This window comes from Corvus kubaryi, unplaced genomic scaffold (genome assembly GCF_017639235.1).
Source record: "Corvus kubaryi isolate FWS band 111438036 unplaced genomic scaffold, C.kubaryi_AGA036_p1.0 66, whole genome shotgun sequence".
Lineage (NCBI taxonomy): Eukaryota > Metazoa > Chordata > Aves > Passeriformes > Corvidae > Corvus > Corvus kubaryi.
In genome coordinates, this window is record NW_024582054.1 from 33,202,667 (window position 1) to 33,217,008 (window position 14,342).

Sequence of the window (14,342 nt, forward strand, 5' to 3'; positions counted from 1 at the left end):
CTGTGCATGTGGATGGGACAAGGAACCAGCCCCTGGATGAGGACACATCCTCAGAAGTTGGGTTTCTCTGGGAAAGCCACTGGGCATTAACCCAAGGGGAGCTGGAATTTTGCCACTGCACACCAAGCTCCTCACTGCTGTTTTCCCAGGAACTGCTCATGCAGTGGTTGAGCTTGGGATGAGCAAGGGCTGTTTTGTAGATGGCAGACACTGATTTATGGTATGAGGGATGGTGGCATGTGCTGAAAATGGAACTGGCTGCTTAAACAGAAATAAAGATATGGGTTTGGGATGGAAAAATGGTGTGCCATCAAAGATGGCCACACAACCTGCTTGGGACCTAAAAATGCACCGACTGAAATGACTTCTTCCTTCCCAGTCATTACCTGTAGTGTAGCACCTCTGTGTCTGGCTGGATGGATACCCCAAAATAAATTTATCCTCCTAACATCAAGGTGGTTTCACAGTAAGGAACCTGGGAGGGGAATCCTTCCTCTGTGACATTCAAAACCCCACCAGGCTCCATGATGGCGTGCCCTCCACAGAGAAGGCAATGCGACATCAAGCAGCTACTCAGGGTTTTGCAGGTTTGGGGTCTGTGGTGATACCCCACAAGGGAGGGGGGCCCTGCAGGTGTCTGTGCTGCAGCACAGCACTGGGCCTGTGGCGATGCTTTTCCTTTGTAAAGGCTTCAAATGCTTTGCCAAATCGAGACCTGCTTTATTTAGCACCTACAACCCGACAGCAGCTCTGCCACAGCGTACCCAGCTGACGTGCTCCCCTCCCAGCAACACCTTGTTCATAATCCTTGTCCCCTTCCCCACCAGTGAGATACCCAGGAGCTCACTCCCACTGCTGGGACATCCATCCCATGGTGTGAGTCCAGAAAGTCCCACACTGTTGAGTACCAGATGCAAGTCAAGGACTGGCCATGACCTCTTCCTGAACCAAGGCCTCGTCACTGGAAGGGACAGGGCAGGAGGGACCATTGGTTTGGTTCCCTAAGGCAATCCACACATCTGCCAGAAGTCTCCTGCTGGCTGATCCCAAACCCACCTTGCATCCAAGCAGAGGATGCAAACAATCCCAACACGCTGTGTTTTGCTCACACTCTCCAAAACCCCAGACACACATTGGGATTCACGTGTCAATGAAATTCCTCAAGTGCTGCACAGGAGATAACCCCACACCAAGCACAGGGAAAAGCAATTAGTGAGCACAAATGGGCTGAAATTCATCGTTTTCCAAAAGTTCCAACATGCAACAGCCCCAAAGTCTGCTACCAGCACCCTCATAAACTATTTCTGTTTAAAATAAATAAAAACCACTTAGCAAAAAGCCCCATTTCCAGCACAGGCTCCAATCTCATCATTTTAACACAAAACCACACCAATTCTAGTGACAGCACCATTCTAGTGACAGTCCCCTGGGGACACCTGCCTTTGGCACATGTCCCTGCCGATGGCAAAGCCCACAGGGATACTTCCAGAAGAGAGATGCAACTTCATGTAGACATTGAACCCTGCAGGAAACCAGTCTCCAACCTCTGCAGGGGCTTGGGGCGCAGCAGCTCTTCACCTTTGCACCAGCCTGTCTGGATCATGCCCTAATTTGGGCTGAGTGATGGTCCCAGAGCCCCCTGCCAGCAGACATGGCAATCCTGGAAGCAGGCTGGGGAGAAGGAGCCACCCCAGCATACAGAGGGTGTGTTGTGTGTGGTGGGGCCTTCCCACAAGGAAGAGGCAACCAGGAGGTGCAAGGACATCCAGGGTGATTTCATGGTCCTTGGAAAGTCAAACTTCCCAATGCTCTCCATGGATGGGTGAACCACCTGCCTGCAGAGCTACTCTTTAATCAGCAATTACCAGCAGCTAATTGCAAAGTCATGGCACTGCTGTCAGGAAATTTAGAAGGAAAACAGCTCACCCTGCAATATTTACACACAGGACACCTTGGATATACTCCCAGCAGAACCCCCCGGCTCTATCCCGACCCTCCCCCCGGTGCTCCCCAAGCTGTGCCCCAGGAATCACAGAATCCTGAAATCATTTGGGTTGGAAGGGACCTTAAAGATCACCTAATTCCAACCCCCTGCCATGGCAGGAACACGGGAAGGGACAGACAGACACACAGATGGGCTCCACGGGGAACCAAGTGTCCATATCTTCCCCTGGAGAAACCAGGAGCTAGGAAAAAGCCAAAGGGGATTTTCCCTTCAGCATGAAGATAGATGGAAAAAAAAGAAATGGGTGACAGGAGAGCATAAAGATAAACAGAAAGGAAAGAAATAGCTGACACTGGGGGGGGATCAACTGCTAAACCAGATGGGGATCTGTCCTGGGCTCCTCACATTCCAGATCCCGTGGGTCTGGATCCTCCCGGATGCCCCGGAGGGTGTAAAAGAAGGAACCAGCTGACCAGAAGCAGGGGTGACTCCCAGCCACAGGAGCCTGCAGGCGCTCGGGGGAGACGTGGCTGCAATTCAGAGAAGGGACTTGGCAGCTGGAGCAGCCGGTCTGGATGGAATACGAGGCAACCCAGTAAAAATGCACCGAGCTGTGCGCTTCTGTAGGAACAAGAAACGGCACGATCCGAGGGCAGGGAACGGGCAGTCCTTTTTTTTCCTCAGGAAAGCTGTGGGGATACAATGGGTCATATGCAGCCCACGGTGCTTTGTTATTTGAGGACGATGAGCTACACAGCCACAGGAATGCTGTCTGGAGGCAAGCAAGCCTCTGCTCTGCTTCCAAGTCCAGTTTTGGGCAACGCACCTTCAATAAAACGCGGACTTTTTGGAAAAAAACCTGGCGGAGAGAAGCAGGAACAACCCCAAGTTTAGAAAACATCATCTGGGAAGGCACTGGAATGGTTCAGCCTGAAGAAAACCCAGCAGAGGGGGTAGGACATGGCAGGCATAGACACCAGAGGTTGTGAACATCAGTTCTGCACGTCCCTGGACAGGGGGACAAAAGCCATTTGGCTGAGTCAGCAATGAGGGAATCATGTTTGGAAGTCTGGGAAGGGATGGCCCGAGGAAGGGTGCCCATATCCCAGCTGCACACAGCAGCAAGGGGATGTGTTAATATGTGGGGGTTATTTAATGGATTATTGCTTGTGGACAGCCTCTGGGTTTTGTGGATTTGGCCACACAGGTTGATTGCACAGCACTGGGAAGTGTCTATCCACGCAGATCTCGGAGCTGCAGCTGTGGATCACAGGGAGCCAAGCTCCCCATGGTCTTCCTCCCCAGCTCCTTCTGCAGAAACCTGGAGAAATGTAGTGTTAAACAGCCCCCCCGAAACACTTGCTCCCAAAAAGTTCTCCCTGGCCAGACAGACTGCAGGACCCGACCTGCCTCTGGTTACATTCCTTGGAACCACGAGGGGTTTTTCATGCATTTATTTCATGCACATCAAAGCCATCTAGAGCCAAGCCAAATGCAGTCCCACATCACACAGATTTATCCATATCTCAATTTGTCTGTAATTAGACTAAAATCAGACCTTGTGACTGTTAAAAAATACAATTATTTCCCTATTCTGATACACCACTGGTCTGTACACAATCAAGCAGCTTTGCATTAATGCAAATTGGAGTTGTTTAAATCAGTCTGAGAGCTGCAGGGTCATTTTCAGTCTGTTCCAGGAACACACAGTCAGTGTTTGCCCAGTTTTTATCTATTTATTCCTCCTCAGCCTGAAGTTTGCTCTCCATCTTTGACTGCAGCAAGTGGGATTCATTTCTGCCTTGTTTACCACCAGAACCACATATATTTATTGCCAAAATCTCTGTGAAATGCAGGTATAACAGGAAAACCAACCAAAACACACAGGTTAAATTCACTGCAAACAAGTATTCCAAGCCAAAGCTTCCCCAAATACTTGGTGGGTACCAAACACTGCAATGGTAAATCACACATGGCTTGCTAAGCTTGCTCTAAGCTATTTTTCACCGTCATAAAAAAAGAAAGAGAAAAAAGAGCACCACTCGCAGCCAAAAGCCACAGGCTATGGAAAAAATCCAGCTTTTTGGAAAGCTGGCAGCTCACAGGATTTTGGGGCAAAACCAGCCCACTGGCACCCAAGCGTAAGACGTCAGATCAGGACCAGCTGCTACTTAAAAGAAAACCCAACGCATTCCCCTAAACCTAAATTCCTAAGCCGGGAAGAAACGCTGGGAGGCCCCGTTTGTTTACGAGGATCCTCGCCCAAAACCGCCAACCGAGAGCCCCGCGCTGCCGGGAAAACGGCTCTGCCCCTCCTGCCTCTGGGTGCTGGGGGGTCGGGGTCTGGTTTGTCACTCACCTTTCATCCCACTCCCTTCCTCCTGGAATGTGTTACGAGCGGAAGGCTGATCTTCTAAATGTTCACTCCCACCACTTCCCGAAGAGGCTACACTGCTTTGTGGAGACAGGGGGGCATGATCGGAAGGGATGCACTGGGGTCCTCTAGCTCGTAAGTCCTCATGAGACATCCATCCATGTCCTAGAGGTTGGTTTGGCACATTCATGGGTGGGGTAAGGGACACAGAGCGTTTCAAAGGGCTGTGGTGTGTCTGGCCTGAGAGAACTGAAAAAAAAATAAAATCAAAGAGGTTATTCCCCCCTCGCGGCCCGGGATGCAGCAGAGTCCCCCGAAAAAAAAAAATCAAATGAAATTACAAAATGTGTGGTGGTGGTTGGCCATGGTGCCTCGCTGATGGCTTTGCAGGGCCCCTGAGCCCTACCCTGAGCTCTCTGCTTTGCCTCCTGTGAAGCAAAAAGGATGGGAGTACCTGCAAGGAGATGGGGTCACATGAGCTGTGCTGGGCTGCTCAAGGGAAGGCGTTGCATGGATTCCATCTCTAGGGAAAAAACATCAATCGAGCAGTTCCAGAGCGTAAAAATCCCCAGGATGGGGATGTCCTCACAGAGATCCAAGGGAAGCATCTCTGTCTCTCCCTTTGGGGTAGGACCTGGCTTGTGCCCCGAAGCAGGAGCACTTACACATCTGCCAAAGCCATTGCAAGGGTACTTCTCATCCATAGGAACGTCTCAGCCTTGCTGAGTCCTACTAAAATCACAGGATCATGGGATAGTTTGTGTTGGAAGGGACCTTACAGATCTCATTCCAATCCCCTGCCATGGGCAGGGATACCTTCCACTAGACCAGGTTGCTCCAAGCCCTGTCCAACCTGGCTTTAAACACTTCCAAGGACTCTCTCTGTGTCAAGTACTGAAAAAAATATTTAAAGATTCTTCTGTTTGCTTAACAAAATTCAAATTCCATCAATCACAGTCACTAAACTACTGGTTTAACCATAAACACAGTGTATGTCATTTAGCGTACAGATTTAGGATACAAACCAGGGAAAATTTCCCTACTGCAGGAAAATCTGAGGGCAGAGGGGTTAGAATGACCTTTCAGCCTATAAGAAACAGAAGCAGAAACTTTTCAATTTTTCTTTCCAAAACCAATTTTTAAACTGTACAAAACCTGGGGGAAATTCATTGTTCTCATGGCTTTTCCACCTAAAGCACCAAAGCCCTAAAGCTCCTTAATCCCCTTTTTTGCATTTACAGCAGTTCACCAAAACCACTCAGACTCCTCTATGTGTTATTATTTAATATAAAATGAGTCTTGGTGGAAAACCCCCAGCCAGGTGCACTGTGCTGCAAAAGTTACACCAGGCTTAACTCCTGGCTCAAGCCTGGGGGAAAACCCACCATCAAAGCCATCTCTGCTGACCAGGAGCGGGATGAAAATGAGGCAATAGCAGGGTTGTAAAAGGAGGGGAGAGAGAAACACCAGAGCACATTTGCATTTATTAACCACCTGCAAAAAGCAGCTGGTACCACAGGCAGCTGATGGATGAAGCCAAAAACCTGTGGATTTCTGTAATGCTTAAATAATTCCTATTTCTGAAAGGGTTTTCTTGTGCCAACATGTAACACTGACACCACGCTCTTCAGGGAAGCACCGGGGTTGGCTTATGGGGAAGAAACTGTTCCCTTCCCATTTAAAAACTATACAAACATCTTCCAGAAGTCTCTTGGCAGAAAAGGATGTCAATGAGATCCTGAGATTGCTTCCAGAGCAGTGTTATGCCTCCTAAAGTTGCGATATGATGCATCCGGATGGGGAAATAGATGGATTTCAGAAGGTCTTGGCCAAGATTTTCAGCTCTTGGCTTTACAATTGTACCCCAAAACCAGCACTGTAACAGGGCTCTGTAGATGCCACATTACCCTCCCAGGAGAAAAATATATTTAGGATTTAAAAGCCCCAAAATATAGGGGGAATTATAGCGAAAAAAATGGATAAATTGGTTTAAATGCATCATCAGAGCTGAGCATCACCTTGGCACCACCCAGAGCCCTTCTGCAGCTGCTGCCTCCAGCCACGGTCACACCACCACAGGGAGAGAATCCACCCAGAATTTGTTGTAGGAAAAACTCTGGTTTAGGAAATATTTGTCTCCCTTAGATGAAGGAGAGATGCAGGAGAAGGGGCAAGGAGGACTGGAGCTAATTGTCCCCTTTCAGGAGGCGAAGAGCTGCTCTGCTAATCCAGCTCTTACAGGGTGTGTGCAGACACTGGTACCCAGCAGCGCTTACACCACCCTCTCCCCACCAAAATCCTGCACACAAGAGGGTATTTTTGGCATAAATCCAGCCCAGATTCCTTCACGAGCAGCAATACCCTTGCAAACTGCTGCTCTTCCATCTTAATTTTATGTCCCCTAATTAGAAGCCGGTGTCGGCTGAAGGAGAAATAATGAACTCCAAAGGATGGCCAGGGACAATTAGAAACCATCCAGTGCAACAGATAAAAATCAGTTCCACTTCTTTCCCCGAGATAACGCAACGCTGGATCCAAGAGAACATGTTTTACTAAGGCAAATTTTTACTGAACTGTGACTCAGTTCACACAACCCCCCAAGATGCAGCAGGGACAATCCCTCTGCAAAGGGTGCTGCAAGTCACCAGCTCTTTGAAACCACCCCAGCTACTCTGGGGATCAGACTGAGATGATTTAAGGGCTCTCAGCACTGGCCTAACTTTAGGGTCTGCTTTCTGGCTGTAACAGACACTGATGATAACGTGGTTTCTTGCAAGCCCTTTTACCTGTTTCCATCAGCCCTAAAAATAGTGTGAGTCCTGGGATGGCACCTGACAGGTGTGCACACCCCTCTCCCTCTTTCACTCTGTAATCCCCAGGGGATTAATAAATGTCCATATTTATTATATGTATTAATAATATTTATTAATGCTGCTGCTTGTGATCACACCCTCACTTTCTTGAAATAAGAGGATGTAGCTAATTATTTTCAAAGCATCAGTTTATTGTAGGTCCTGACCTGAATTTGACCATCCTGTGTGCTTTTTGGATGGTCCAAAGTGAACCCAGGGCCGCTCCTGCTAAAAGAAATGGTCCACGTGGGCTTTAACTTCAGCAGAAGAAAACCAAGTGTGAGCTTATCACCTTACACTCAAGCCTCCTTTTCTTTTACTACAAAAATATTAAGCTTTAATTTAAAAAGGAAATCTAAAATGTTATTCTGGGGCAAGATAAGCTCCCAGGAGGTGGGTGGGCACGGCTGCCTTTCTGAGTGCTGCGAGCTGGGCAAACAAAGAGGGGAAACCACCGCTCCAAAAGGCATCCCACGCTGGCACACGGATTCCCTATGGCTTGTAAGCGTGCCCCACTTCTGCTTTAGAAGTGTTTTCCTGCCCTTTAGGCACTGCAAGACTCTACACAGGCACTGCCTGGTCCAGCTCCTTCCAAACATGTGTCAGGCAGGACAGGGGTTGGAGCAGATCACGGTTGTCCCCGGGATAAGCAGGTTGGTGTTGCCTCTTTGCTCGGCCACCATGGCTCTGCGCAGCCAGTGTTGTGCTCAACCCACACCAGGTTTCCTTGTAAGAAACCTCTCCATGACCTCCAGACTGGGACCAAGCTCAGGATAATATTCCCAGGTAAAAAAAATGTAGAGGATGGAGAAAGAGCGATGGCAACAATGCAGCACAAAGTTCCCCATCACAGGAGGCGGCTGTTGACCACGCTGGGAGCATCCCTGTGGGACCACCCCCTCCCAGGCAAATCCAGCTTCATCTCAGACCAAACCCTGACTGGGCTGGCAGGCACGACAACACACTTATAGAAACTCTGAGGCTGCAAGTGCTCTCACCCCGTGAAGCCTTGGGTTTGGGATTTTTTTTCCCCCCTCCTCTTCCCTTTTGAAGTGGTGCTGCCTATTTTGGGAGGCAAGGGCTGATTTCAAGAGGGTTTTTGTTCGCTGAGGACCATGTGGAACAGCGTCAGACACTTGTGTTGTGGTTTCTCAGGGTTTTGGGCCAATTTTTTTCAGCCTGAGAAGGGAAAAGCCACCCATTCCTGTAATTAGAGCTGAGGAATTGGGCTTTGCAGGCAGACCTTCCTCCACACAGCGTGGGACAGCTGTCGAGGCGCTCGCTCTCCCTCTGCCCTTCATGAAATCTGGCCTAAAGTGTTGCAATAGTCCATGACAGGACACAAACGTGACAGCTTCCAGCAAGAGTCACACCCACCACCGAGAGTGTTCAGAATGTCTCCAGTCCCCACCAGGTCCCTGACACCCAAAGGACCAGCACAGGGTCCATACATCAGGTGACAGTTCCAAATAACATCTTCCCCATGCCTGGAGAAAGGAAAAAGCACTGCAAGGTGCCTACTGAACTCTTTTTTTTTTTGTTGTTTTAGTCCAAAAATGGCACTTCTTGGCTGCAAAGCTGTTTATGGTGCATCCTCAGGCAGCATCTGATCACATACAGCTCCTTTCCTGGTCTTTTGGTACCAGCAACAGCAGCCTGACCCCAAAATGCAGGGATGTTTTGAATCCACACAATGTTTTGTGCAGCCTGGAAGCTCCCCCACGGAGAGGGAACACTGAGCAATCCCCTCACAAAGCAAACCCCAAGTTCAACTCAGTCCTCCCCTCTGCCTCCTCCTTGCTATCCCAGTCACGACACATCCTCTCCTCCAGGAAGGCTTCCCCATGCTGGCAGACCAATGCCCAGGGCTTTTCCAGCGCTTCTTTGCCGAGAACCCTTGGAAAGAGCTGCCAGTGGGTCACACTGCCCAGCTGGCACCCAGCCTCCTTCCTGGGCACCTCATTCACCCGCTCCCCACGTGCCCCAGGCAGCTCCAGCATGGCCAGAGCAGAACCTGATGGAACATTTTTCAGCTCAACATCCCCTAACCCTTGGAGCCTTTTCTTTGTGCCTTTTTTCCTTTAATCTCCCTGTGTTCTGTGGCTGTGACTTTAACTGCGTTTGCAGGAGCCGGATAATCCATGTCCTGGCCTCTGAACCACGGGCTGATATAACCCAAGAAGGGGTGAAAATGAGGGTCCTAAATGCAAGAAGCCACTGGGTTTTATGGAAAATAGTGGTATTAGGAAATTAGTGGTATTAACTCCAGCATTAGAGAAAAAACCCCCTACAAGCAGAGAGCTGCCCTGAGCAGAGAAATAGGAAGAAGCACAGACTGCCAAAAAGACTGTCAAGCAAACTTTTTTAAAGAAATGACGTTTCTAAACACAGTTTCCTGCTCAAGAAACTGGACAGAGAAACAATAACCTGTTTGTTGCTGCTCTCTCTGAGCAGCTCATGTGAGACCCCATCCAGGCTCAGCGGGGAAGGAACCCTCGCAGGGGGTTTTGAAATTCCCTGCATGGCACAAACACACGTGGACCCGCTGTGTGGCTCCAGCAGGAATTGCTGTGACTGTTATTTACTCATTTGTGTGGCAGCAGGAGTGGGGCTGCATCTAAAGATGTGTAAATTCAGACCTTGGTGGTTCCAGCAATCCGACGGGATGCGTTTCTGGAAGGAAGCCCAGCTTGTCTCACCAAGCAGTAGGAGCTCAGGAGCTGCTTTCAAGCTCCTTCATAGAATCCTGGGATGGTTTGGGTTGGGAGGGACCTTAAAGAACATCCAGTTCCAGCCCCTGCCGTGGGCAGGGACACCTTCTACTAGCCCAGGTTGCTCCAAGCCCCGTCCAGCCTGGCCTTGGATACTGCCAGGGATGGGGCAGCCACAGCTTCTCTGGGCAACCTGTGCCAGGGTCTCACCACCCTCACAGGCAAGAATCTGTTGTTAAAACTAATCTAAATCTCCCCTCTTTTAATTTAAAACCTTTCCCTCAGCCCATGTAAAAAGTCCCTTTCCCTCTTCTTTATGAGCCCCTTCTAAGTACTGAAATGTCCTTGCTTCCCACTAGAGCATCCAGCAAGCTGGGAGCAAGACAGAACAGATGTGAATCCAACCAGGATTTAACTCACAGACAAAAGGATGCATGGAATGATGGCTCAGGGAGGTGGGAATGGGTGGGGATGGAGGATTAGGGGTATGTTGCAAGGAAGTGCTGCCCTAAACCACGAGTCTCTTGGGGTAAACACAATGCCCCAATGTCCAGGCCAATAAATGCATTTTTTCTCCTAAATCTATACACAAAGCACAGAAAATCAGTGTTTGTCCCTGGGGAATCCCAGTCCATTAATATCAAATGCTGCTGTGCTGAACCGAGCCTCCCTAATTATCCCAGAAAATAGCTTTTGCTATGGGCTCCTGGGAGAAATTCCTCCCCTGCTCACGAATGAAGCCAGATAAACAGCATTGGGATGCAGAAACTCTCCTTCCCAAAGTCCTTTTCCACCCAAAAGGGATGTCCCGGAACATTTTCCTTGCTCCAGCAGCAGCCAGGGCTCCTCACTGCCTCAATCCCTGGTCTGAGGAGCATCTCCCTGCTGAGACTTCCAACAGCATCAGCTTCCACCACACGTTACACTCCAGATGGAGAAACCCCTCCACCACTTGCAACCATTTCAGGAGGCCAACCTGGAAGATGTGCATCCTTTATACAGCAATATGCAACCTGTGGGAAACTGGGAGTGAGAAACAAAGGGCCTTAAACCAGTCAAGTGGAAGAGGTGAATGTGAAACCTCTGGAATTGACACAATATACTGGGATCCAATAACCCCTAGAGTCATTAACAACCTGTGGAGTGAGAGCAGGGAGGCAGTGTGTCTTTAGCAGTGACAAAACACCTGAGGACAACGAGTGTCTTACGTGATGTACGTCCCACAGTCATCACCCAGACTGAAACAGCCTGTAGCCTTTTCCATCCTGGCTGACTTAGTTTGGATTTTCTCCTCCCTTGTCTCTTTTTAGCCACTTTCACTCATTCGAAAAAGCCACCATGGCACAGATCTTGCAAGACAAATTCCTCAGTGTTTCAGCCCTCCTCTGGCCTCCACCTCTTGGGAACTCACACACCCCCATCCTGAGCAGCTTCCCTTTCCATCTGGGCTGGCCATGTCTTATTCCTTCTCCTCCTTATCTTTCAAAAGCCTAAGATTTTACCAGCTCCAGGAGAAAAGAGAAGCCTGCTGGGTCCCCAAGGCCATCAAGGGGCAAATGCAGTATCCAGTTTCCCACATGGGAAGATGCAAAAGATGGTGCCCATCAGGGACACCCTATGGGACACCCCAGGACAAGGGGGAATGGCTTCTCACTGACAGAGGGCAGGGTCGAATTGGATATTGGGAAGAAATTCTTCCCTGTGAGGGTGGGGGGGCCCTGGCACAGGGTGCCCAGAGAAGCTGTGGCTGCCCCATCCCTAGAAGTGTTCCAGGCCAGGGTGGAGAGGGCATGGAGCAACCTGGGATAGTGGAAGGTGGCCCTGGCCATGGCAGGGGGTGGAACTGGATGTTCTTTAAGGTCCCTTCCAACACAAATCAGTCTGGAATTCTAAAATTCTATGACTCCCAAACCCTGAGCCCTGAAATGCTCCCCAACAATCCCCAGCAGCAACAGGACAGCCACGGCTGCTATCATAAACCAAGTATTAATTCTTTCCCATTACTGCTCCAAATTAACTCAGCTCAGCTTTCCACCTCCTCTACATACCGACAGCAGATGCATCCTAAAAATCTGCCTTCATCATCCTCCAAAACATTCCTGATTGCTCAGATATTGCCTCGCATTCAAGTTATGACACAGATCCCTGCGCCAGCTAACACGAGACCGCATTGCTCAGCAAACAGGGGGACTATGGTTACAAGAAAACATCAAATGCAGAACAACCAGCCTCAAATAAAATTGCATAACGGATGGGAATAGCAAAACTTGAGGGGAAAATAAAACAAAATTAAAAAAAAAACAGCTTCAAGGCTGCCAAAACGGAGCCATTGATTACAGCACATTTGATCCATTTGCATGCAGAGAGCTTTGCTTTGGAGCCGAGATGGAAACAGTCTTAATATAGCTGGAGAGAAAATATCCTCCTTGCACTCTCCTAACTGCACTTTGATAGGAAGCAGCCACAGAGCAGATGGTGCCTATATATAATCACCAGACCTATTATCCCAGCCTCTTTTAGTAATTTGAAGGATGTGATAACCACAAGGAGAGCAGCAAATATTCCCCCTCCCTCCCTCCCTTCCCTTGCTAATTAAAATATAAAAAAAAAAATAAAAAAAAAAAGAAAAAAAGGGGGAGGAAGCTATAATTATGGTAACGAATAAAAGAATTTCCAAATGAAGTAAATAACTATTTTGTGCACTGCTCCTTTAAACCAGAAGTCAAAAGTTAATTAAATAGCAGTGTGTTACTGAGTCAGGAGAACACAGCAAGTCCCAGTGCAGTGGGGAAGGAGACTGGAATCACTCCGGATGAATCCAAACCACAGCATTCCCACCCCTCCTCTGTGCCCTCCTGCCATTTCACTGCAGATGCTGTGTGACGGTGGGGGGAAGGAGAGCTCATCTCTTTCCATTCCTTTACTTGCCAAAGGCCAGAGTTGCATGGATTCTAAGGATGAGCAACGGGAAGGGGATTCTCTCCAAGGGTTTCTTGCCCCATGAAGATGCTCAGGAAAACATCACAGATGTGATTCTAGCGATGCTTTGAGGGAAGGCTGTGGAATGGTGGTGTTGGGACGAGGTCATGGAGAAACAAGAAAGGTTCAAGGAAGGAATTACTCATAAGGCCCTTAACAGATGTAAGTTAATAGTGGAGGTGCTGAGGAACAGCTCTGGCTCCCAGATGGAGCCCTTGGTCCCCTGCTGATGGCTCCAAGGGTGATGCAAAGTGCAGACAGGAACCCACAGGTGCTCATGGGGTGATGGGAAAAGCAAAGCTTCCTTTGGGAGAGCACCAAGCTCCCATGCACTGAGTAACCACGGCTTGGTGTGGTCTGTGCCTGTGTCCGACAGCTGGAAAAATACACCTGGGTCTAGGAGGGTACATCCATCAACAAAACCTCCCAGAGAGAGGAGACTTCTCAGGGGTCTGAGAGAATTACTGGGGCTGTCTGACTTTGCTCCACAACCCGGAGAGCATCAATCAGCTGCCCTGGCAGCTTCTGCGCCGCTTCTGGGCGCACATTCATTGGCGACAGGAATCCCAAAGACTAAAGCATTGCTGCTGCTTCCTGACATCCACCCCTGAGACACCCAGACTGCTCTAAGGGAAGTGGAGGTGGCATCAGAGCCACAAGCTTCAATCTCCCTCCATTCCAACCTGCACATCAAGGATAGTGTCCTATCCTCCCATCAAGGGACAAGCAACCCATCAACAGCAAAACCGGGGCAGGCATTCCCTGCCCTGAGCACCTACAGTCGGTGACTGCACCGGGATTTCACAAGCTGAGAGGGTGGGAACATTCCCAGGTGCTGCTGGAATAGAGATTCCCACATTAGGTGGCCTCATTCCAGCCAGGAAGCTGCAGAGCCATCGCTTTGTGAGTAGGGTATGTAAGCTTGGGAGCAGTGCTCCATAAGATCACAGATTCACAGAAGATGCAGAGTTGGAAGGCATCCATCAGGTTCATCAAGTCCAACTCCTGGCCCTGCACAGGACACTCCAAGAATCCCATCCTGTGCCTGAGACTGTTGTTCAAACACTCCTTGACCTCTGTCAGGCTTGGGGCCGTGACCATTCCCTGGGAAGCCTGCTCACCAGCCACCCTCTGGGGGAACAACCTGATATCCAACCTAAACCTTCCCTGACTCAGCTTCATGCTGTTTCCGTGTGTGGGTACAGACCAAACCTTGCATAAAGAAGGTCTGGAAGAAGGAATGGTGTGATCCCAGAGGACACATGTGTGACATGCCCACTTTGGGGACAGCCACATGTCTCTGGCTGGCACCCAGTGCTCCCTCTCCTCCTCCCCATCCATGCAGACCAACCACCACCTGCTCCATGGCTTACCCAACACAGGGCTGTTTGCAAGGCTAAGGCAGCCCAGAGCACAGGGAATATTTAAGTGCCTGGAGCCATCATTTGGTGTCACGAGGGCTGGATTAGGAGCACTCACAT

The 14,342-nt window shown here is 49.5% G+C and overlaps 1 protein-coding gene across 3 annotated transcripts in view; it reads right to left on the minus strand.

Annotated features, from left to right (window-relative positions):
• The window catches only part of SAMD4A (sterile alpha motif domain containing 4A), a 98,958-nt gene that overhangs the window by 16,033 nt on the left and 68,583 nt on the right, over positions 1-14,342 (minus strand). The window contains exon 4 of one of the 3 annotated variants that reach the window (XM_042046994.1): positions 4,305-4,568. The exons of the other annotated variants lie outside the window; for them this stretch is intronic. Coding sequence (XP_041902928.1) covers positions 4,305-4,568 — 264 coding nt within the window. The remainder of the gene's footprint in view (positions 1-4,304; positions 4,569-14,342) is intronic. 3 annotated transcript variants of the gene reach the window in all.